The sequence below is a fragment of the Mesocricetus auratus genome, unplaced genomic scaffold (genome assembly GCF_017639785.1).
Source record: "Mesocricetus auratus isolate SY011 unplaced genomic scaffold, BCM_Maur_2.0 Super-Scaffold_100676, whole genome shotgun sequence".
NCBI classification, from domain to species: domain Eukaryota; kingdom Metazoa; phylum Chordata; class Mammalia; order Rodentia; family Cricetidae; genus Mesocricetus; species Mesocricetus auratus.
The window spans coordinates 175,861,079-175,882,960 of NW_024429266.1; the positions used below are offsets into that span (position 1 = coordinate 175,861,079).

Here is a 21,882-nt window from a genome sequence, read left to right on the forward strand (position 1 = left end):
AGATAAACAGGGTTTGGACTCTCTCTCCCCTAGCTGGCAGCCAGTGCCAGAACTCTGAAAGTTGGAAAGGTACAGACAGCCTGCTGCATGACTCAGTCCTCTGTCAGGAAGGGGCAGCCTCAAGCCCCAAATTATTCATTAGATAAGGCTTTGTGTCCTGAACCAATTGAATGGGGACTTTAGAGCGAAGGGAAGTCCCGGCCTTAAGGAAAGAGGGGCAGGAATTTCTTATAATTATGGGGACTTAATTTTCATTTATTTATTCATTTATTTTGGTTTTTCGTGACGAGGTTTCTATGTGTAGCCCTGGCTGTCCTGGAGCTCACTCTGTAGACCAGGCTGGCCTTAAACTCACAGAGATCTGATTGCCTCTGCCTCCCAGGTTCTGGGATCAAAGGCGTGTGCCACCACCTCCTGGCTGATTATGGAGACTTTAAAAACCACTGTCTTGTGTCAAATCAGCAGGGGTCCATTTTTGCCTTTTATCTATCCTAGTGTCCTGTCTACAGAATGGTACATTAAAAACTGCTTTGTTAGCTGGGCAGTGGTAGTGCACACCTTTAATCCCAGCACTTTCTAGGTTCAAGACCAGCCTGGTCTACAGAGTAAGTTCCAGGATAGCCAAGACTACACAAAAATCCATGGCTCAAAAAACAAAAACAAGCCAGGCATTGGGCACATGCCTTTAATCCTAGCACTCAGGAGGCATAGACAGGCATAGATCTCCAAGGCTACACAGAGAAACCCTGTCTCGGGAAAAAAAATAGCTTTGTTTTCATTAGTCTTTTGAATCTATTATCTTATTTCCCACATTGCCTTCCTTTCTCTTTCTCAGGTAAACAAACTATAATAGTTTCCCTAAAGGTACACGCCCCCTCCACACATACCCATCTTACAATGTACATAAAAACAAAAGCCGAACCAGTGTACATCAAATAAGAGTTAAAAAATTAAAATCTGTCACAGAGGGAAGGGAACTCTTGCTGGAGCATCTGAGAGTCCAGCAGTACAAAGCACCCTCAAGGCTCTAGAAGAATCTAGAAGAATGCCCACCAAGGGGGTCCCAGCAGTCAGTCTCAAGTACTTGAAATAGTTCTGGTTTTGTTGTTGTTTTTTTAAAATATTTTTTAAATTTTTGTATATAGTGTCTGTCTGCATGCCTGCAGACCAGAAGAGGGTGTGAGATCTCATTACATTTGGAACAGGACTCTCTATAGTCAATTATTCATATTTAGTTTTGTGTTTTCCCGCTAGTCAGAGAGGCTCTGGGCTTGGGGGGACTGACCTGTTTTGTGTTTTTTTTTTTTTCAGGAAAAAGAACACACATTTTTTTTTTTGAGACAGGGTTTCTCTGTAGCTTTGGAGGCTGTCCTGGAACTCACTCTATAGACCAGGCTAACCTCAAATTTACAGAGATCCACCCGCCTCTGCCTCCCAAGTGCTGGGATTAAAGACTTACATCACCACTGTCTGGGTTAGAACATATAGCATTTATTACTTTCCAGCCAGATTCAGGGATACTAGCTCAGTGGTAGGCCCTTGTAAATCCCTAGAACTGAAGGAAAGAAAGAAAGAAATATTAACTCCATAAAAAATGGACTGAGTTCAGCCGGGCATTGTTGGCACATACCTTTAATCCCAGCACTTGGGAGGCAGAGGCAGGCGGATCTCTGTGAGTTTGAGGCCAGCCTGGTCTACAGATCAAATGCAGGACAGGCTCCAAAGCTACACAGAGAAACCCAGTCTCAAAGAACAAAAATAAACAAACAAAAACCCACCAAACAAACTCTAGAATGCTGAGATTACAATCATGTGCCACTATACTGACTAGTTCTTACTGCAACTTGACACACAAGTCAGAATTATTTGGGAAAAGGGAACCTCAATTAAGAAAATGCTTCCCCCAGACTGGCCTGTGAACAAACCTACAGTGCATTTTCTTGATTGATAATTGGTGTGGGAGGACCCAGCTCACTGTGGGTGGTACCTCCCCTGGGCTGTCTGTCCCGCTTGCTATAAGAAAGCAGGTTGAGCAAGCCATGGGGAGCAAGGCAGTAAACAGCATTCCTCCATTGTTGTTTCTTCAGTTCCTGCCCTGACTTCCCTCAGTAATGCATAGTTGCATGGAACTGTAAGCTGAAATAAATCCTTTCCTCCCCCAAGATACCTGTGATCATACAAGGCTGTTTGCATGAACATGGAAGGGGTCATTTACCTGAACAAGGACAACTTTCTAGTGGCTACACCAGCAAGGAAAATGACTCTCCTCTCCCAGCAACTACTGACTTCTTACAACCCCTGTGGAGGAGGTGGGTCCTTATTCCTCCCTCCCGCATCTGTGATAGAATGCTAATGAGCTCTGCCCACTACTTTTTTTTTCACAGTCTCACTATATAGTCTTGGCTAGTCTGTGTAGACCAGGCTGGCCTCAAACTCATAGAGATCTAACTACCTCTGACTCCTGACTAAAGGATTAGAGTTAAAGGCGTGAACCACCACATCTGGCCACAGGTCCAGTCCTGTGCCAGTGGCCACAGCTGCTGTGACTTTATGACGTGTCCAGAAGAAAGATTTCCTAGCGCTTCTCCCATCCTCCAGCTTTTACATTCTTGCTACCCTTTCTTCCATATTTCCTGAGTCTTGTTTGCAGGGTTGGGTGTTGACATAGATGTCCTACTTAGAAGTGAGCACTCAGCAGACCTTACATGCTTAGTACAGTACATTACCTCTATACAAATGGAAAAAATAAGTACAATGTTTCCAGACCAATATACTGTTAATTTCTATGCAATGCCAATTCAACACAGAAAACTGGGATATAGGTTTTCAAAGCTGAAAATATAACTATAGTTTGCAAGGATCAAAATTATACACACACACACACAAAACATACTGCTTCAGTTTCTGTCTCCAGGTTCCTGCCTTGAGTTATGTATGCGTGTGTATTTACATAAAAAGACCAGAGGGGGAGAGGGGCTATTTGGGTTGAATATGATCAAGATACATTGTACACATATATGAAATTATCAAAGAAATAAAAACATTCTTATTAGAGGATGCTCCAGTAGTTAAGAGCACTGGCTCCTTTTGCAGGGGACCGAGTTCAATTCCTGGTACCCACATGGCAGCTCACAACTGTCTGTAACTCCAGGTCCAGAAGATCTCACTCCCTCCTCTCGTCTGGGCAGGCACTGCATGCACACGGTGCACAACCATCAATGCAGGCAAAAATACCCGTATCATAAAATAAAAATAAATAATAAAATTGCTTTTGAAAAAGACTGTCTTGGGAGATGGGGGTCAAGCTCTAAGAAGTAACAGCCCTGCAGACGATTGACAAGTCTAGGATGACAGACACGCTCCGCCCGGTAGTCTTGGAAACGTGAGACCCGGAGCTCTAGGGAGTAAGGACCTTCCGGCTCCACGCCCCGGCGGAACCAATTATGACGATGGTTAAGTTTCCGACCGGCACCCTCCAGGTGACGCGCGCGCGGGGGTGGCGCGCTCAGGAGTGACGCGACTGCATGCGCGGGGCGGGGCCGGGCTGGGCCGTGGCGCTGGCAGCTCTAAGACTTCAGCGCGACTCCAGCCCTCCGCCCCGCCGCCATGAGCACCAAGCAGGTCACCTGTAGGTAAGTGCGCGGCGCCGCGGGGCCTTGGGCGCTGCCGGGGGCGTGGGAGGGAGGCCAGGGGCCGAGCCGAGCCACGGCGGGCTGTGTACAGCGGCGATAACAGGCAGGAACTCGAAGGCCGCGGAGAGGATGGAGCGGCAGGAGCAGCTGCAGCGGCGGCTTGCAGAGAGTGAGCGAGGGGTGATAGCGGGGGACGCGGGCTGCTCGCAGTCCTCATCCTGAGCGGATAGCTCCTTTTGGCGGTGCAGGAAACTGAGACCACCGAAAGAGGCTAGAGCGAGACCCCTTTAGGAGCAGAAAGACGGCTGCAATGGATGGCTTGTTAGACGAAATGGAGAACTAGAAAGCTACTTTTGAAGTAAAAATAGTTGGGTTGAATAGCAACGTCGCAACTCGGTGACGAGCTTGTGGCTTTTTGGGGGGTTTAGTCCTGTGGATTTGCATGTTTGGGAAATGCAGCGTGTGAGCATCCCGAATGTAAAAAATCCAAATTTCGAAATGCTCCAAAATCCCAAACTTTTTGAGTGCCGGCATGATGCTACATGTGGAAAATTCCACAGCATGAAATTTTGTTATATTAAAATACAAAGTTAGGAAATATTCTATAATTTTTTTCAGGATGTGTTTATAAGCATATATGAAATGATGAATTCTATGTTTACACTTTCGTTCGTGCCATCCCCAAAACTTGTACATGAAAATACTCTAAAATACAAAAAAAAAAAAAAAGAAAAATTAAGAAACTCCGCAGCCCAAGCATTTTGAGTAGAGGAGCCTCAGCTTATACAAGTTTCAGTTGGTTTCTGTAAATTAAGAAACCGAGATGTCTTTTGATTATGTGATAAGCATTTCATCTAACACCTTGTTGCATGGTACCTGACGCCTTTGTGGTTGGTTGTTTGTTTGTTTAGTTTTTCAAGACAGGGCTTCACTGTGGCTTTGGAGGCTGTCCTGGAACTTTGCCTCCCAAGTGCTGGGATTAAAGGCGTGTGCTACCACCGCCTGGCCATGATGCCTTTGTGAAGAGTTCGTTTCAAATTTGATATAAGGGTTGAGCCAAGTACCCAGAGCCCGGCTTATGTTAAGTAGTTACCAGGAAAATTGCAGTTAGTGTCTGTGCTTTATGTTTACTTGACACAAGCCAGAGTCATTTGGGAAGAGGGAACCTCAATTGAGAAAATGTTTCTACCGTACTAGCCTGTGGTTCATTTTCTTGATTGATGTGGGACAACCCAGCTCCCTGTAGTGCCACCCCTGGATTAGTGGTCCTGGGTATTGTAAGAAAGGCTAAACAAGCCAATCAGCAGCACTCTTTCATGGCCCCGCTGGTTGATTTCTTTTAGTGATGAACTGTTACCCAGAAGTATAAGTCTCCTCCCAAGTGTCTTTGGGTCATGGTAATTTGTCACAGTAACAGAAACTCTAAGACAGTCTGTAATGGTACTTGTGGATCATTGGTACCAGAATGTGTGTTTATTTACTCCCTTCCCTTTGCAGGAGGAAATGCTCCTATCATGGTGTCCTGTAAACTAGATTCAGGCTACTTAGAAAATAACTTCTAAAACTCAGCTTATGGTTTGTTTGTTTGTTTGTTTGTTTGTTTGTTTGAGACAGGCTCTAAGTAGCCTTACTGTTCTGGAGATCAATGTGTGGATCAGGTTGACCTTGGACTCAGGTTTACCTACTCTGCCTCCCTCAATAGGATTAAAGGTATGTGCCGCCACACTGCTGCCTTATGGTTTAATTTTACCACTTACAGACTTTTCTGAGATGTGTGTCTACAGAATCTTTACGTAATGCTTAAGTTATTTTGATTCTAAGAGAGTCCTATGGGATGCTGCTCTTAAGAATTGGGATGTTAGGGCTGGCAGTGATGGTGCACGCCTTTAATCCCAGAATTTGGGAGGCAGAGGCAGGCGGATCTCAGTGAGGTGGAGGCCAACCTGGTCTACTGAATGAGTTCCTGGACAGCTAGGATTGTTACACAGAGAAACCCTGTCTGGAAAAAAATGTTGGAGTGCTGGGAAAGGATAGTTTCTGTTGCAGGGCTAACTGGTGTTTGGGCTTCTTTCTGCAGCTTTGTCAAGTCATACAGTATGTGATGCTGTGTGGTTTTACTATACCTGACAAAGGCAGCTTAATAAGGGAAGGGCTCATTCTGACTAGTAGTCCATGATGAAGGGGGAGTCATGTGATACGAGCTTGAGATAGTGGATCATATCACACCCAGAGAGCAATGATTGTTGGTGCTCAGCTCACTTTTTCCTTTTTATTCAGTCTTGACTCCAATCTAAGGAATGATATACCATATTCATGTTGACTCTTCCCACCTCAGCTGACTTAATCTCACAGACATGCCAGAGACTTATCTCCTCAGTGACTGCAGTCAGTGGCAACCATCACAGTCCTGATCTATGAACTTGTCATCTCCTGAAGTGAAACAACCTCAGGCCTGTCAGGTTTTTCCTAAGCTTAGCTTCACAGTGGTACAAGTCTATCACTAACATTGAGTCTCATAGCTTGTGTCCCCCTGGAGGATGTTTCAGAGCTTTTGTTCTTTTGTGTGTGTGTGTGTGTGTGTGTGTGTGTGTGTGTGTGTGTGTGTGTGTGTGTTTTCCCCCTAGACAGGGTTTCTCTATCCTGGAACTGGTGGAACTGGATCTGTAGATCAGGCTGGTCTCAAACTCAGATCCACCTGCCTCTGCCTGGGTTAAAAGCATGCACCATCACCACCCAGATTTGTTTTGTTTTTTAAAGGGGTGTGAAGGAGTTGGACCCTGCTAGATATAAAACATTATTTAAGTGGGAAACATTAAGAATCACTGGTAGTACCAAGTTTGCATTTGTGCTGAGACTGGGATATTTTCTCACTTTATTCACTAAAACATTTAACTCAAGGGATGATTTGTTTGTGGGACTGGGGCCAAATTTCTTTTTTGGGGGAGTTCGAGACAGGGTTTCTCTGTGGCTTTGGAGGCTGTCCTGGAACTCGCTCTGTAGACCAGGCTGGCCTGGAACCCACTCTGTAGACCAGGCTGGCCTGGAACCCACTCTGTAGACCAGGCTGGCCTTCATGCCACCCACTGCTCCAGTCAGTGTTATGAGTTGCAGGGCGTGCGTCTTGCAGAGATACAGTGACTTAATTATGGAAAACAAAGACTTTTCATATTTCCCTACCCATACCTCAGCAAGCATACAAACACCAAGTTAGTGTATCTTTGGATTGTGTTAAGTAGATTTTATTTCAAAAATTGCCATGTGACTTGTTTCATAAATTACTAGCTGAGTGTTGGCTTGGCATTAGCACAGGACTTCCACAAATGTCTGAAATGACCCTATGCACAGCTTGGCTGTTGTGTACCACATATGAGAAGCAGTGTTCCCAGCCTTGATGACTTTAAAACCTAACCCTGAATACCCCTCATTCTATAGTATCAAATAGCACAAGGAGCTGAGGGTCAGCTCACTGTCTTGCAAGCTTGTACATGAGTTCTATCCTGAAAGCTCATGTGAAAATGCTGGGTATGCTGGGATGTTTGCTATCCCAGTGCTGTGGAGTCAGACACCCAGTTATAACCAAGACAATCTGAGTATTCACTGGCCTACCTGGTGAGCTCCAGACCAGTGAGAGATGCCTGTTTCAGAGGCACTGGAGGGCTGAGAGTGATTCAGGTTACCGTCGTCCCTGCTGAAGTGCAAGCGCGCATGTACACACTATAAACAAGTAAATGAAAAGAGGACACCTGAGTTGGCCTCCAGCCATCACCTCACATGCATCTCATGGCCATGCGTCCACACACTAAGAGCTGCTCCCATGGTGTGCTAGAGGCGATTCTGAATCTCAGACTGTAAATTACTTGTGTATGGAAAGAGTTGGAGAAGCAGTTTTGAAGAGACAACTGAAGCCCTGCAGGAAACCAGACTGATTCTCTTGATTGAGGTTGGCCTCAGCTCCATGGATGATTTGGGGCAGGTTGGGGTCTGTAGTGAGCCACACTCAGAAGGAACCTCCCTATTGTGAGGTTTAAGCCCCTTCGTCGTCCCCTCCAATCCATACCTAGCCTCTCTTTTGGGGGCGGGTCAGCAGTTTCAACGCTGAGATGCCCTGGTTAAGCTCAGATGAGCACGACCCAGAGGAGAGGCAGCATGTGCTCAGGTTGTGTGTGTCACTGGTGACAGCACATGAAGAAGGCTGTGCTGGCTTCACTTCTGACACGAGACTCCACTCACTAGCTTTCCTGGAAGCAGTCTTTTTTTTTCCAGAAGACTATCAAGTATCCATTATCTTAGCTCCCCGAGCTTGTAGTTGTTTTGAGACAGACTGACTGTCCTGTGGAACTCACCACATAGACCAGGCTGGCCTCAAACTCAAGAGATCCGCCTGCCTCTCCTTCCCAAGTGCTGGGCTAAAGGCGTGCTTCACCACACCTGGCCTTCTGGTTTTGTAGCCACTGTGAGCTTGCCTGCCACCATGTGTTGGCGTTTACCAGCCCTAATCTTCGCAGGTTGACTGTTGGCACCAGGTTGTTTCTGTGCCCTCAGAGTTCCAATTTATGGATGGTTACAATATATTAAGTCATTTTGTTTTGTTTTCTTGAGACTGAGTCTCCTGTCTATGGCCCAAGTTACTTTTCAGCTTGCAGTCCCCAGCTCAGCCTGAGTGCTGGGATTACAGGTGTGTCCTCCTACTCTGCTTCACTGCAGTCTTGATGGCATTAAAGATTCACCAAGCCTGTGGTGGTGGTGTGCCCATACTTTCAGCCACTTGAGTCTGAGGCAGAGAAGTCGTAGAATCACTTAAGTCTAGGAGTTCAGGGTCAGCTGAGGATATACATATCTTCTTATCTGGGGGAGTCCCAGGATTAACCATCCTCACACCTGGAGACTGGATAGAGTCATGGTGTTTAGCATATAGCTAGACTCTAGACTGAGGCTGTTACACTGGCTTAGCAAGGATACACAGCCAGGCAGGGAGAGCAGGAGTCCAGAGGGCTGCTTCTACCCCTGTAGAAGCACTTTTCCTACCCAGAGGTACCAGGTAGGGTGCAGTGGGGGGCCAGTGCAGCTTCTGCCTGTGACTTGACGTTCCAGGCCCAAGAGGAAGTGCACTTTGTATGAACCACAGCATGGAACAGTTGAGGCACAGTGAGAAACTCTGTCAGTGTAGGAACTCTGACTATACCAGCAGCTTCTAGAAGCCAAAGGCTGTTCCTAGGCCAGCTCAGAGGTTACCAGTCTCCGAGCTGCTGTAGTGACTGACTCCTTTCCATGGCCTTTACTTGCTCTCTGCCCCGCCCCTGCCTGCTAAGAATGGAGCCCAGGGCCTCTGAATGTCATGGGCTCCCCATGAGGTCTTCAACCCTCCCTTCTTTCCCTTCCTTTTCTTTTCCAGTCAGCCGTCTAGCAAGTTACCGAACAGTGCCTAACTTGGGAAGTGTTTCCTGGGAAATCTGGGTAGCTTCCTAGAAAAGCTCAGAGCCGTGACAGCTTTCAATTTCTGATCGTGAGATTGCTATCCCTTTCATCAGATGGGGGTGGGGGTAAGAGGGCCTGGCCAACTCTCCAGCTTTCTCCATAAGCAAGATTTTCAGCAGCCTGCCAGCCCCATCGCTAATTGGGCACTGTCCTCTGGTTCAGTGGGATGTAAGGAGGCGCTACCCAAAAGTCTACTTCCATAGGGTTCTTTACCAAAAGGGAGGGTGCAAGATAAACCAGGCAGACCAGTAGCAATGCAGGTGGCTGTAGCTCAGGACCAAATCTGCTGGTCCACTTTGGCTGGTGAGGGACATTGTGTGTGTGTGTGTGTTTTCCTTTTCTCTACAAGGTGCTGTATGTAGCTGGTCTGGCATTTAGCTGTGGCAGTCCACCTCTTCAGCATCTCAAGTGCCTGGCTTATGTGTTCTTAAGTAAATTTTAAAATATTCTTTTCCAATAAATCTGTTATAGAAACGCATTTCTGAGCCTTTTGTAAAGGGATGTTTTACCTTCTTCAGGCCCCTCCTCAATGCAGTGTGCACATCTGAAGGCTGCTGGCCTCAGTGGGGGATGTTCTGGAGTCTCCAGAAAGCCTGGCCTGAGCAGCATGTCTTTCAGCTTCCTGGGCACCTACCTCATTTTGAGCACAGCAGGGTTACAGCTGACACCAGGTGACCTGGTGAGAAATGGTCCATGGTCCCCAGTCTAGGCTCCCAGCAGGCCTGCACACCTCATCACCATGCCCTTTCTTTTCTTTTGGTCCATTTCTTCCACGAAGTGTGATCTAGTGCTGACATGAGCTTGGGAAGACTGCCCTCCCTCAGCTAGTGGCCTGTGTCTCCTGTCTCTGCTTCCCCACACTCACTCAGCCTGAACTTGGAAGGTTATGTCCATGGGACCTTTATAGACCTGTCCTTTATAGACCTTAATAAGCTGCACTCTGGGGAGTCTGAATAAAACCGAACTGAGCAATTTACACTGCATCCAGGCGTTTACAAGCAACATCAGCGTTTTGTTACTACAAAGGCAGTTACATAATGTGTTCACAGCAGAAACGTTGGGAAGTGCAGGTGCTGAAGTAAGGAAAATGCCACATGATGGCCTAGATTCTACCAGCCTGCTGTAGGCATCACCAGCTTTTAAAGTTTTTGCCCCTTATATATTGAGCTTATCCCCGCCCACCCCCCACCCTCCTTTTTAACCCTTCTGGGAGTCCCCCTTATCCTAGATCGTTCGGAACTTGCGTGGGTCACCAGTCTTAGCATACTAGTTTATGTTTATAATATTTTTAAACAACATGAGATCTTGTATATAGCAATTTTTAAAGAACACTGTGCGTCCTGATTGGTTGATTTGTTTGCTTTGGTGTTTGTCAACTTAACACAGTTACGTAGGAAGAGGGGTCTTGAGAATGCCTTCGTCAGATTGGTCTGTAGGCAAAGCCTGTTGCTGCTGCTTCTTGGTTAGTAACTGATGTGGGAGGGGCAGTAAAAGAAAGCAAGCTGAGCAAGCCAGGCAGCAGCACTCATGCCTGAGTTCCTTTCCTGATGTCCTTCAGTGATGGATTGGAAGCGGGAATAAACTTTCTCCCTCTTACTGCTTTTGGTCATGGTGTTCAGCATAGGAGTAGAAACCTTAAAAACATTGTGAGAAAGTGACTCTAATAGCTTGGGCTTTGCCAGGGTGCCTAAGTCGCACACAGTTCTGTGGTCTTGGTACATTCACAGTTGTATAATCAATCTCCAGAGCTCTTACTGTGAGAGAGAATACTGTGCTGAACTCTCATCTCTCCCTTAACTGCCAACAGTCCCTCTGCTTTCTGCCTTGGTGAATTTAACTGTTGAAAGTACCCCACATGTATTTGTGGTGATGGCTTCTTTTGCTTGGCACAATGTCCTTAAGGCTCATTCATGTAGTTTTGAGTTGGAAATGTTTTCCTTTTTAAGACTGAATAATATTCCATTATATGTACATACTACTTTTGGTTTTGTTTGTGAATTTTTATTATTAATTCTTTGTTTTGTTTGTTTTGGGATGTCTTTGTTGTATGTTTGCTTTTGTTTTTTTGAGACAGGGTTTCTCTGTAGCTTTGGAGCCTATCCTGGAACTCACTCTGTAGACCAGGCTGAACCTGGAACCCACAGAGATCTGCCAGCCTCTGTCTCCCAAGTGCTGAGGTTAAAGGCGTGCACCACCACCTGGCTCAGATTTGTTATATAACGAAGAATGACCTTGATTTTCTGATCCTCCTGGCTCTCCTCTGAGTGCTGGGCCTATAGGCATATACCATTGCATTTGGTTTATTTTGTGCTGGGAATGAAGCCCATGGCTTAGCACATGCTAGGCAAGCACCCTGCCCACAGGCTAGGATTTCAAGCCTATGCCACCATGCCCAGCATCCCTTATGCCTTTTGATGCCACACTGTCTTCTTTGGGGCTCATTGCAATAGCCTCATGAAACAGTAGGTGGTGTCATCTCTACACTTACAGGTGCAAGGGTAAGGAAAAGGACTTGTGACTTGGCTTGAACCCAGGTCTTTTCTCCTGCCATTTAGTTGTCTCTTTCAACAGCTCCATGAGACTGGGGAGAGTGGACATGTTTCCCCAATAGCTCATATCTTACATATTTAACACAAATCAAGAGCTTATCCATATAGAAGAGTTTTGAAGTATTTTATGTGTATGAGTGCTTTACTTGCATGTATGTCTATACACCGCATGCATGCAGTGATCAAAGAGGCCAGAGGAGGGAGGGCATCAGACCCCCCTAAGACTGGAGTTTCAGTTGTTTGTTAGCTGAAGTATGGATGCTAGGAACAGAGGCTGGGTCCTCCACAAAAGCTGGGTCCTCTAGCCGGGCGATGGTGGCGCACGCCTTTAATCCCAGCACTTGGGAGACAGAGGCAGGTGGATCTCTGTGAGTTCTAGGCCAGCCTGGTCTACAGAGAGAGTTCCAGGACAGCCTCCAAAAACAATACAGAGAAACCCTGTCTCGAAAAACCTCAAAAAAAAAAAAAAAAAAAAAAAAAAGCTGGGTCCTCCACAAGTGCTCATAACCACTGAACCATTTCTCCAGCCCCAACATAGAAACTTTTGAGATCTTTTTCTTCCTAAAAGCTAGTCTTGGGTCATTGTGATGCATGTTTAAATCAAGAAAGAAGAGGTTGCATGGGCGGGGCTGTATGCATAGTGCTGAGAGTGCCACCTTCCCCGTGTGACTCGGCTGTTCTGTGCTTGTCTCCTCAGGTATTTTATGCATGGCGTGTGTCGTGAAGGCAGCCAGTGCCTGTTCTCACATGATCTGGCAAACAGCAAGCCGTCCACCATCTGCAAGTACTACCAGAAGGGCTACTGTGCCTATGGCACACGCTGCAGGCAAGGCTGCCATGACTGGGGCTACTGTGAAGCTGTGTGTGAAGGATGGGGGTTGGGTTTAGTTTTGTTGACAGCTTATGCCACCCAGGCTGACTTCAGACTTGTTATGTAGCCAAGGCTGGCTTTGCCCCCATCCCCAGTGGTGGGGATACAAGTGTATGCCGTATACCTGCCTGTGCATGGGTCTTAATGAGGGAGATTTTCAACTTAGAGTTGTACTTAGAATATTAATGATTTGTGTCTTGCTTTTAAACCCCATATAGCACATCAGACTTTCCCTGCCACCAGCCTATCCCCGTGTGTGTGTGTGTGTGTGTGTGTGTGTGTGTGTGTGTGTGTGTGTGTGTGTGTGTGTGTGTGTGTGTGTGTGTGTGTGTGTATAGGTGTGGTATGCCATTTAAGCCATTTCCAGTTCATGCTTGAGTGACTTCTGACGGGAGGCTAATGGCATTCATGCACACACAGCCTGTTGCTCCAGACTGGACAACAGTGTGAGCAGAGCCCATCTAGTCCTGCTGTCTGACAGAGCTCTAGAGTTTGAGATAGCCACCTGCTTTTCCCAGCCATTACCCACCCCGATCGTTGTATTCTGGAGATTCCTACCCGGGACTCTCTTAAGTAGGTGGATTCCTGTCAGTCCTACTAGGACACTTAGGGGTGGGTAAAGGTAGTGGTGGTATAGGTTACATGACCCCAATAGCCTTTTCTAGTTGGGAGTATAGAGACAAGCCCTTGCCTACCTTAGTGAGTCCAGTAGTTCGTCGCTGGGAGGGCAGGTAGTATGTGGGTGTGTGTGCAGGTGTTAGGGCCTGCATGGCCATCATACATTGTTGTGTTTTGTTCAGATATGATCATACAAAGCCCCCAGCTGCAGCAGGTGGAGCGGTTGGCCCTGCACCCCACTCTTTGCCATCCTCAGGCTTGCCCAGTCCTCACCCTTCTCCAGACATTGCCACATCTGTTATGAGGACACATTTGCATGAACCGGGGAAGCGAGAGAAGAAGACGCTGGTGCTCAGAGACCGAAGTGAGTGACTGCAACCTCCACTGCTGCTGGGGAAGCAGCATGCCGGCTTAGTGCTGCTGCTCAGGGAATCCTGACACCCAGGAGCCCAGAGTTGTCTGAAACAGGCTGCAGAGGTCCAGGGGCGCATCTTCACAGCTGGTCTGAGCCCAGCAAAGCATCAGAGTGGTCTTTTGTTGCCCTGAAGTTGCCTCTTATAAGGTCACCTACAGATGAGAAGCCCCAGGCTACTCATTCTGAAGCTGGGTAGGGTTTTTGTTAGGTCTTTTGCTTTTGTGTGTGTGTTGTGTGTGTGTTTTGTTTTTGTTTTTGTTTTTGTTTTTTGAGACGGTTTCTCTGTGTAACAGTCCTGGCTGTACTGGAACTCACTTTGTAGACCAAGTTGACTCACAGAGATCCGACAGCCTCTGCCACCCAAGTGCTGGGATTAAAGGCATGTGCCACCACCTGGCAAAGCTGGATGTTTAATGGAGGGCAGGTCACTTTCTCCTGGTTTGGTGCCATATCCTAGTAGTGACTGCTTTGGGGATTTGAAGAGTATCTTCAGACAAAGGACAAGGAAGGGGTCTGGGCTGAGACCCAGGTTTGTGAGAAAGAAGTTACCAAGTGGGAAAGGCTTTTGTGCTGCTGGACCTCAGGAGGATTTCCTATAACTTGGGGTCGTTCCCCTTGGGATTTCATGTCTTGGGGTGGTTTTAGCATTAAATGGTCTGTATGTTGACATCTTTGTGTTTTGTATAAGAAGACCCCATTCTCTTCTGTTGTTCTGGCATCTGCATTTGACTTCCTGGGCCATCTCCCAGCCTCTGCACTGTTGTTCTCTGACCTGCTTTTCTCTAGCTCTTCCTAATTTGGGCTAGTAGCTGATGTGAAAGATGAGCTTGTTCTCATATCTGTTGCATATGTTTGCATTTTGTGTTGAGATCTCACTGGCCAGGCTGAAGACAAGACTCTACCGAGCACAGTGAATAACCCAGGTGGCTGCAGTGACCCTCAGACCAGCCCAGAGATGAAGCCCCATTCCTACCTAGATGCCATCAGGAGTGGCCTGGATGACTTGGAGGCCAGCAGCTCCTATAGCAACGAGCAGCAATTATGCCCCTACGCTGCTGCTGGGGAGTGCCGGTTTGGAGATTCCTGTGTCTACCTGCATGGGGACATGTGTGAGATCTGCAGGCTTCAAGTTCTGCACCCCTTTGACCCAGAGCAAAGGAAAGCTCATGAGAAGGTAACTTAAACCTTGGCGTGCACTCATTTTAAGAGACCTGAATGTACCAGGGACAGAGTCTGGAGTCTCATTCTGTCGGGAGTGCCTATGTTGTATACCTGGTTTACTTTTACTCTACTTTCAAGTTCTATTTCTGTGCCATTTTGTTTGCTTTTCTTGACCCCTGTTTGGTATTTTTTTTATTTAAATTAGAATATTTTATATATTAATTCCAGTTCCCTCTCCCTCCCATCCTCCCATGCATCCCACCAACCTCCCCTCCCATTTTATCAGTTTTGATTATTTAGAACAAAGAAGAATAAGAAATATTAGAAATGCAAAACTCAGGCCTGGAAAGATGACTTACCAATTAAGACTACTTGCTGCTCTTGCAAGAGGACCAGTGTTCACTTCCTAGGACCCACTTTGGGTAGCTCTATGCAACCTCATGTAACTCCAGCTCCAGAGAGACATCCTCTTCTCACTTCCACAAGAACCTCATGCATGTACGTACACACACACACACACACACACACACACACACACACACACACACACACACCCCACACATACACACACACACATACACACACACCACACCAATAATAGTGATAAAATAAATCAAGCTTTAAGAACTGCAAAGTACTGCTCAGTGGCTCAGTGGTTGCTCTTCAAGAGGACCCGGTTCAATTCCCAGCCCCTACATAGCAGCTCACAACTGTCTGTAACTCCAGTTCCAGGGGATCTAGTACCCTCACACAGACATACATGCAGGCAAAACGCCAATGCAAATAAAATAAAAATAAATAAATTGGGGCCTGGAGAGATTGCATAGCAGTTAAGAGTAGTGGCTGCTTTTCCAGAGGTCCTGAGTTCAGTTCCAGTAGCCATATGGTAGCTCACAACCATCCATTATGAGACATAATGCATGCATAACAGTATACATAATAAGTAAATCTTTAAAAATAAAATTAAAAAAAAATACCAAAATAAATCATTTTAAAAAAAAGAAGCTTCAGCCTGGCGTTGGGGGCGCACGCCTCTAATCCCAGCACTCGAGAGGCAGAGGCAGGCAGTTCTCTGTGAGTTCGAGACCAGCCTGGTCTACAAGAGTTAGTTCCAGGACAGCCTCCAAAGCCACAGAGAGAAACCCTGTCTCAAAAAATAAAAAATAAAAATGCGTTCATTTCACAGAACATTAAGTAGATTCTTTGAGAAAGCTAATGAGTAAAAGAAATGCAAAGTAAAGAAAACAGCCCACCCAGCTCAGGAGCACACGTGCCTGTGCTGCCTTCTAACCACATGTGCACTCAGACTGTCACATCTCCCCTCCCTAGGGTCACACATCTCCTGTTGGCATCCAGGCAGCCAATATTTTGGAAACTTTGAAAAACCTTTATTATGGACTTTTCTTTCAATTTTATGTGCATGTATATGTGTGTTTGTGTGTGTGTGAGCGCACACGTGAGTTTCTGTAGAGAGAGAGGTGTAGACTCCTCGAGCTGGAGTTAGAAGCAGTTGTAAGCTGCCTGATGAGAGTACTAGGACCCAAATGCAAGCCCTTTGGAAGAGCAACAAGAGCTCTTAACTGCTATCTAGTCCTTTCCTTTTTATCATGGACTCTTGGGAGCCAAGTGTTGAAAGGTCATGAATGTCCCTGTGTGTAGGCTGTGCCTCACATTAGGCTGCCCTCATTTCAGGGTTATGAAGATGGGTTATAGAAGGGAAGAAGCTCAGGGTTACCTCCTCTAAGGACTTGGTAATTACATGGGATAAAATGGTCATGGCCTCTCTTGACCCGGAGAAGACCTGTGTCCCAGAGGACTCCTAATGCACATGCTAGCAGACAGCATTCCTGGAAATCCAGCCACCATGGGGCAGTGGGGTAGCAAGCTGTGGAACTCAGTTGGGTCTCCTCTTTATTCATGTGCGTAGAGCACTGTGTACAGCCCAGAGCAGGGGCCTGGGTCTTCTCATCTGCCTTCGTTCACTTGGATTCACTCAGTTCGTCATAGTTATTGGCGTTTCCTGTATTGATGTGGTGTGGAATAGGCATGACATCGAGAAGAACCAGAGACCTGTGGCCCAGTGCTCATAAATGCCACAGTATTCTAGAACTCCATGGCTGTTAAGCTGATAGTGACCATAGCCTACTAGGGGACCCAGGACAAGGACAAGGTGGTTTGAGGTCTACTTTTTGGTTAGATCTTGTGTCCTGAATTCAGGGATTGTAGGTACTGTTCTTAACAGCTATTGTGACTGTGACTGAGCAACTCCTGGGGTCTTGGCCAAAGACAACTAAGGCTTCCCTCCTGTCATCCTCAGATGTGTATGTCAACATTTGAACATGAGATGGAAAAGGCTTTTGCCTTCCAAGCAAGCCAGGACAAAGTGTGCAGCATCTGTATGGAGGTGATCTTGGAGAAGGCATCTGCATCTGAGAGGAGGTTTGGCATTCTCTCCAGCTGCAGCCACACCTACTGCCTGTCCTGCATCCGCCAGTGGAGATGTGCCAAGCAGTTTGAAAACCCGATCATAAAGTAAGTGCAGCTGGGCTTCTCGTAGGCTTGGAGGCTGCTGCCCTCCAAAGCTGAGACCCCCGAGTTGTGTGAGCTTGCACAAGTCATCCTTTCTGAGCTGAACTGCCAGTTGTTGCTGGCTAGGTTCTGTCCTGAAGACCTCGAGAACTCTGGACAGTCTGTTGTGTCTGCCTTATAACATATTCATGTTTTTTAACCTTAATAAGGGATTGGTACTCCTTCGGAATATGGCTCCCTCCTGTGCACTTCTACTGCCTGGTGCATGTTGGAGAACTTGCCTGTGTGCAGCAGCTTCACCGAGAGAGACAGTAGAGTTCTGCAGTGTTCAGTACTTTGCAGAGTTAGTTGCTCAGCTGACATGCAGTCTAGTTTCAGAAACTTCATCATCCCCCAAGCCTGTACTGCCACCTGCCCTTCTGTCAGGTAGCCTCCATCCTAGGTTCTTTCTCTACAAATACCTTACTCTGCCCGTCATTGTGTATAGCCTGTCTTAGCAAATGTTCCCAGGGCCATCTCTGAGCATGCTATATGGGTGAAGAGTGCTCTGACTGAGAACAGCTTGTAACCTGCTCTCCAGCTAGTGGGCACTCACACAAGTCTAGACCCCAGGAGTGTCACAGTAGTTTGGCTTCCAACTGAAGCTGTGTCCTACTCTTATCTGCAGATAAGGATTCCAGTTCCTTCACATCCTCTCCAGTGCTTGCCTTTATTTCTAATCTAATCTCAGCTGTCATAGGAAAGTGTATCTTATATCATCTTGCCTTCTGTAGTCACTGAAGATAATGAGCATCGCTTTGTCTGCTTACTGGCTGTCCTGGATGAATGCTCAGATCTGTCTCTTACTGAGTTGAACCTTTTCGGCAGCACAAGCTGCTCTTAGAGAATGTGACTGTGTCTCTGGCTATGCATTTGAGCAAGGGGTTTCAGAGTGGAATGTGCAAAGGATTCATGATATATTTTCTCCCTTATAAACCTTGTTTGTTTGTTTGTTTGTTCTTCAGGTCTTGTCCAGAGTGCCGTGTGATATCAGAGTTTGTAATTCCAAGTGTGTACTGGGTAGAAGATCAGAATAAAAAGAATGAATTGATTGAAGCTTTCAAACAGGGAATGGGGTAAGTGCCTTGATTGATTTCATAGGGGATCCTGGTGCCTGCCTGGCTGAGTGTGGTTTGAGCCTGTGTCATCTGGACCTGGTGGGTGGATCTGAGAGTTTCGTGCTCCTGTCAGGCACTTTGCTGGGCTCTGGGCTGCAGAGCTGAGCGAAGCCTTGAGGAAGCAGATGAGTTCTAAGATGAACCCTGAGGGTACTTTGGCATCTCTGATTTTCCATGCATTTAACAAGGGCCTGTTGAGGATCTGCTATCTATTTCACAGGACATGGCCATTGCAGGGGGCCATGGCATCACTCAGAGAAGCTGACAGTTGCCAGCCTTATACAACTCACACTCTAGCAAAGATGCCCTGCCTCAGATGAGGTGCAAGATGAGGACTGGCCCCCACATGCTTGCCACGACACCCAATACATTCTGTCACCTAGTCTAGCCTCAACCTTCTGCCTCAGCCACCCTAGTGTTAAGATTACAGACATGTACAACCACACCTAGCATCTTTTTAGAAGAAATAGTTTTCTAGGAATTTCTCACAGAATATTCATATTGCCTTTTATCTGACCTTTGTCATCCTGCCACTGATACTGTGAATAATACATGTTATATTTACTTTATTACAAAACCCACAAGGCAGCATCAGATTTGCCATCTAGAACTCACTTTTTGTTTTTCTTTTTGTCATTTTTATTGAGACAGGTTCTCACTGTGTAGCCCTAGCTGACCTGGAACTCGTAGAACCTACCTGCTTGTTACCCAAGCACTACAGTCAAAGACTTACACCACCATGCCATGCCTGGCCAAAATTCACTTCTTTTTCCTTAAGGTTTTTTTTTTTCCTGTTATTTGTTTTGGAAGTTTTTATATTTATCTAGTTACCCATTTTACCTTCTTTTTCCCTCCTGTCATACAATTATCCATCCACAAGAGGGCAGATGCAGCAAGACAGAGCTGGCTGGGCTTACAAAGGTGCTGTGCTGGTTAGAAGTCACCTTAGTGCTGTTGATCTTGCTTGGCTGTGTCCCTTTGGTGATGTTCTTGAACAGTCTTCAGAACATGAGCTTCTGCCAAGTGCCACCAGCAGAGAGATGAGTGAGATCATCTCTCATCAAAGTGTGACAGGGCAGTGCGGTGGCAGATTTCATTAGTGATCTAAGCCAGAGCAGAGAAAGCACTTGGGTCTGTCTACTTTGGGTGCGAGAAGAAAACCACATGGAGCCTGAATACCCTGCTCTTGTGGGCTAGATAGCACAACTCCACCAGGCTCCTTTGAAGAGGCTGGAGTTACTAGTAGAGAAGAGAAGGCATTAAGGAAGACCTGACTGGCAGGTGGGTGGCAAGGGTGACTGAAACCCTGGCAATGGGACAGTGAAAACTAGAAGGCCAGTCGGTTTGGGTTAGTTTTGTCAATAGCTTACATGGGTGTGAGCCGAGAGCACAGTCTGGTGGCCAAGCTGGAGCTTTTGACTTTGGTGGGTGGATATGTAGGGCTAGAGGAAAAAGAGGAAGGCCATGTAAGAATTGGCCTAGAGAAGGCAGAGGTGTTTTTTTGTTATTTGGTTTTGTTGGGTTTGCTTGTTTATTTTTGAGGCAGTGTTCTTCTGTGTAGCCCTGGCTGTCCTGCAACTAGTTCTGTAGACCAAGCTGGTCTTGAACTCACAAAGATGTGCCTGCTTCTGCCTCCCAAGTACTGGAATTAAAGGAGTATATCAGCATTGCCTGGTGGGTTTGTTTTTGATATGGGGTCTTGCTTTATAGCTCTGACTAGGCTGGAACTATCTGTAGACTAGGCTGGCCTCAAACTCATGGATACCTTTCTGCCCCTGCTTCCTGAGGTTCGGGATTACAAATGTAGATCGCCATGTAGGAGGCAGTTCTGAAGCACCTAAGGGTGAAGCGCCCTTAGAGACCTTAGAGTTTACTGTCTAAGCTATAAAAAGAAAAAAAAATCTCCAAACAGTGGAGAAAGACCAAAGGTACAAGGAAGAGTTAAATGAAGCTCTAAAAATGGAAGGCACTTAGATGCTTGAGGCATCTAAGACCTACTTTGACAGGATCCGTAACTAAGAAGAAAGGAAACTAACCCACTTGCTTTGGAGACTTGAGCAGAGCAAGCGAACCAGCTTCAGACCTTGGCGCCTGGAGTGCCCAAGCCTTGCTGGGCCCTGGTGCAGAGACATGAGGGCTGCTGCGATTGTGGGGAGGGCTGCTCCTGCTTCCACACACTCAGCCTTCACGGAGTACATCCAGCAGACAACTGTGACTGCAATAAGTCGCCTCCAGCTCATCCATCCATCCATCCATCCATCCAGTCTAATCTATCATGTGTGTGCTTTTCAGGAAAAAGGCATGTAAATACTTTGAGCAAGGCAAGGGGACCTGTCCCTTTGGAAGTAAGTGCCTTTACCGCCATGCTTACCCGGATGGACGGCTGGCAGAACCAGAGAAACCTCGGAAGCAGCTGAGTTCTGAAGGCACTGTGAGGGTAAGCTGGTTAGGGGTGTTGTGGGAATTTCCCTCCTAATAGCTTTGGCAGCAGAGCTTTGGGGTCAAGAAAAGCAAAGCAAGCTGACTCGGTGTCTGCTGCCATCTCCACTGACCCAGGTGTGCTTTTTTGGCTGTTTTTGCAGTTCTTTAATTCAGTGCGGCTTTGGGATTTTATCGAGAACCGAGAAACCCAGCAGGTCACCAACACAGATGATGTTGACGTGACAGAGCTTGGAGACCTCTTCATGCATCTTTCTGGAGTAGAATCATCAGAACCCTAGAATCAATGCTGACACCTTCATCTAGGGCTCTGCAGTCACAACTTTCCAAGGCAGGGTGCACAAGCCGCTGTCACTGACCCAAGGTGGCATGGTACCTGGATATGAGGACGGCAGTGAATCCCCTTGGTCTCTTCATGCTCCACTTTCACAGCCCTGGTGAAGGGAAAGGCATAAGATAACCAAGTCCATGGAATCTACATTTAGAGATGAACTCTTAGTTGTACCTCCAGCCCGTTAGGGGGAACCAGCTATGTGGTCCAGCTGTTTTAACTGATTGCTTTTAAATGAAACCCAAACTGCCATCTTTCTTTTGTGACTTTCTTCCTTAAGCATCAGTAAACTTGGAGCTGCTTACAAAGCAGCAGATCTGTTTTTCTTATCCAAGGCGTCGCCAGCCCTGTAGAGGGCTCCTCTGCAGTGACCATCTCTAGTGTGTTGTAAGCCTTGGACTTCATGCAGCTTGGTGCTGCACTATAGCATAGACTCTTAATGCTCTGAGGATGGTCAGGCTTGATTTAGTCAGCAGGTATATGCAGTTGCCAGGTAAAGGGTACATCCTATAGTGATAGGAGCCCTATCTGTAAAGGTCTCCATGGAAATGCCATCTTTCCCTTGTAGTGACAGCATAAGACACTGAGGTGTTACACTCAAACTGCTTGTTCTCACCTGAAAGCAGGCCCTACTCTATGCTGTTTTTGTGGTCCTGAGGGGATATGAGGCCAAGACAGCTGGATTGTAAATTAGTGTGTATAACC

The 21,882-nt window shown here is 46.7% G+C and overlaps 1 protein-coding gene across 1 annotated transcript; it reads left to right on the forward strand.

Moving 5' to 3' along the window:
• Positions 1–3,492: 3,492 nt before the first annotated feature.
• Mkrn2 (makorin ring finger protein 2) lies at positions 3,493–21,485 on the forward strand. Its single transcript, XM_005066115.4, has 8 exons — positions 3,493–3,632; positions 12,354–12,482; positions 13,328–13,509; positions 14,430–14,734; positions 17,039–17,253; positions 18,255–18,365; positions 20,700–20,844; positions 20,990–21,485. Exons 1-8 carry the CDS (start codon positions 3,607–3,609, stop codon positions 21,125–21,127), a joined length of 1,251 nt encoding a protein of 416 aa, XP_005066172.1. The 5' UTR covers positions 3,493–3,606; the 3' UTR covers positions 21,128–21,485.
• The last annotated feature ends 397 nt before the right edge of the window (positions 21,486–21,882 follow it).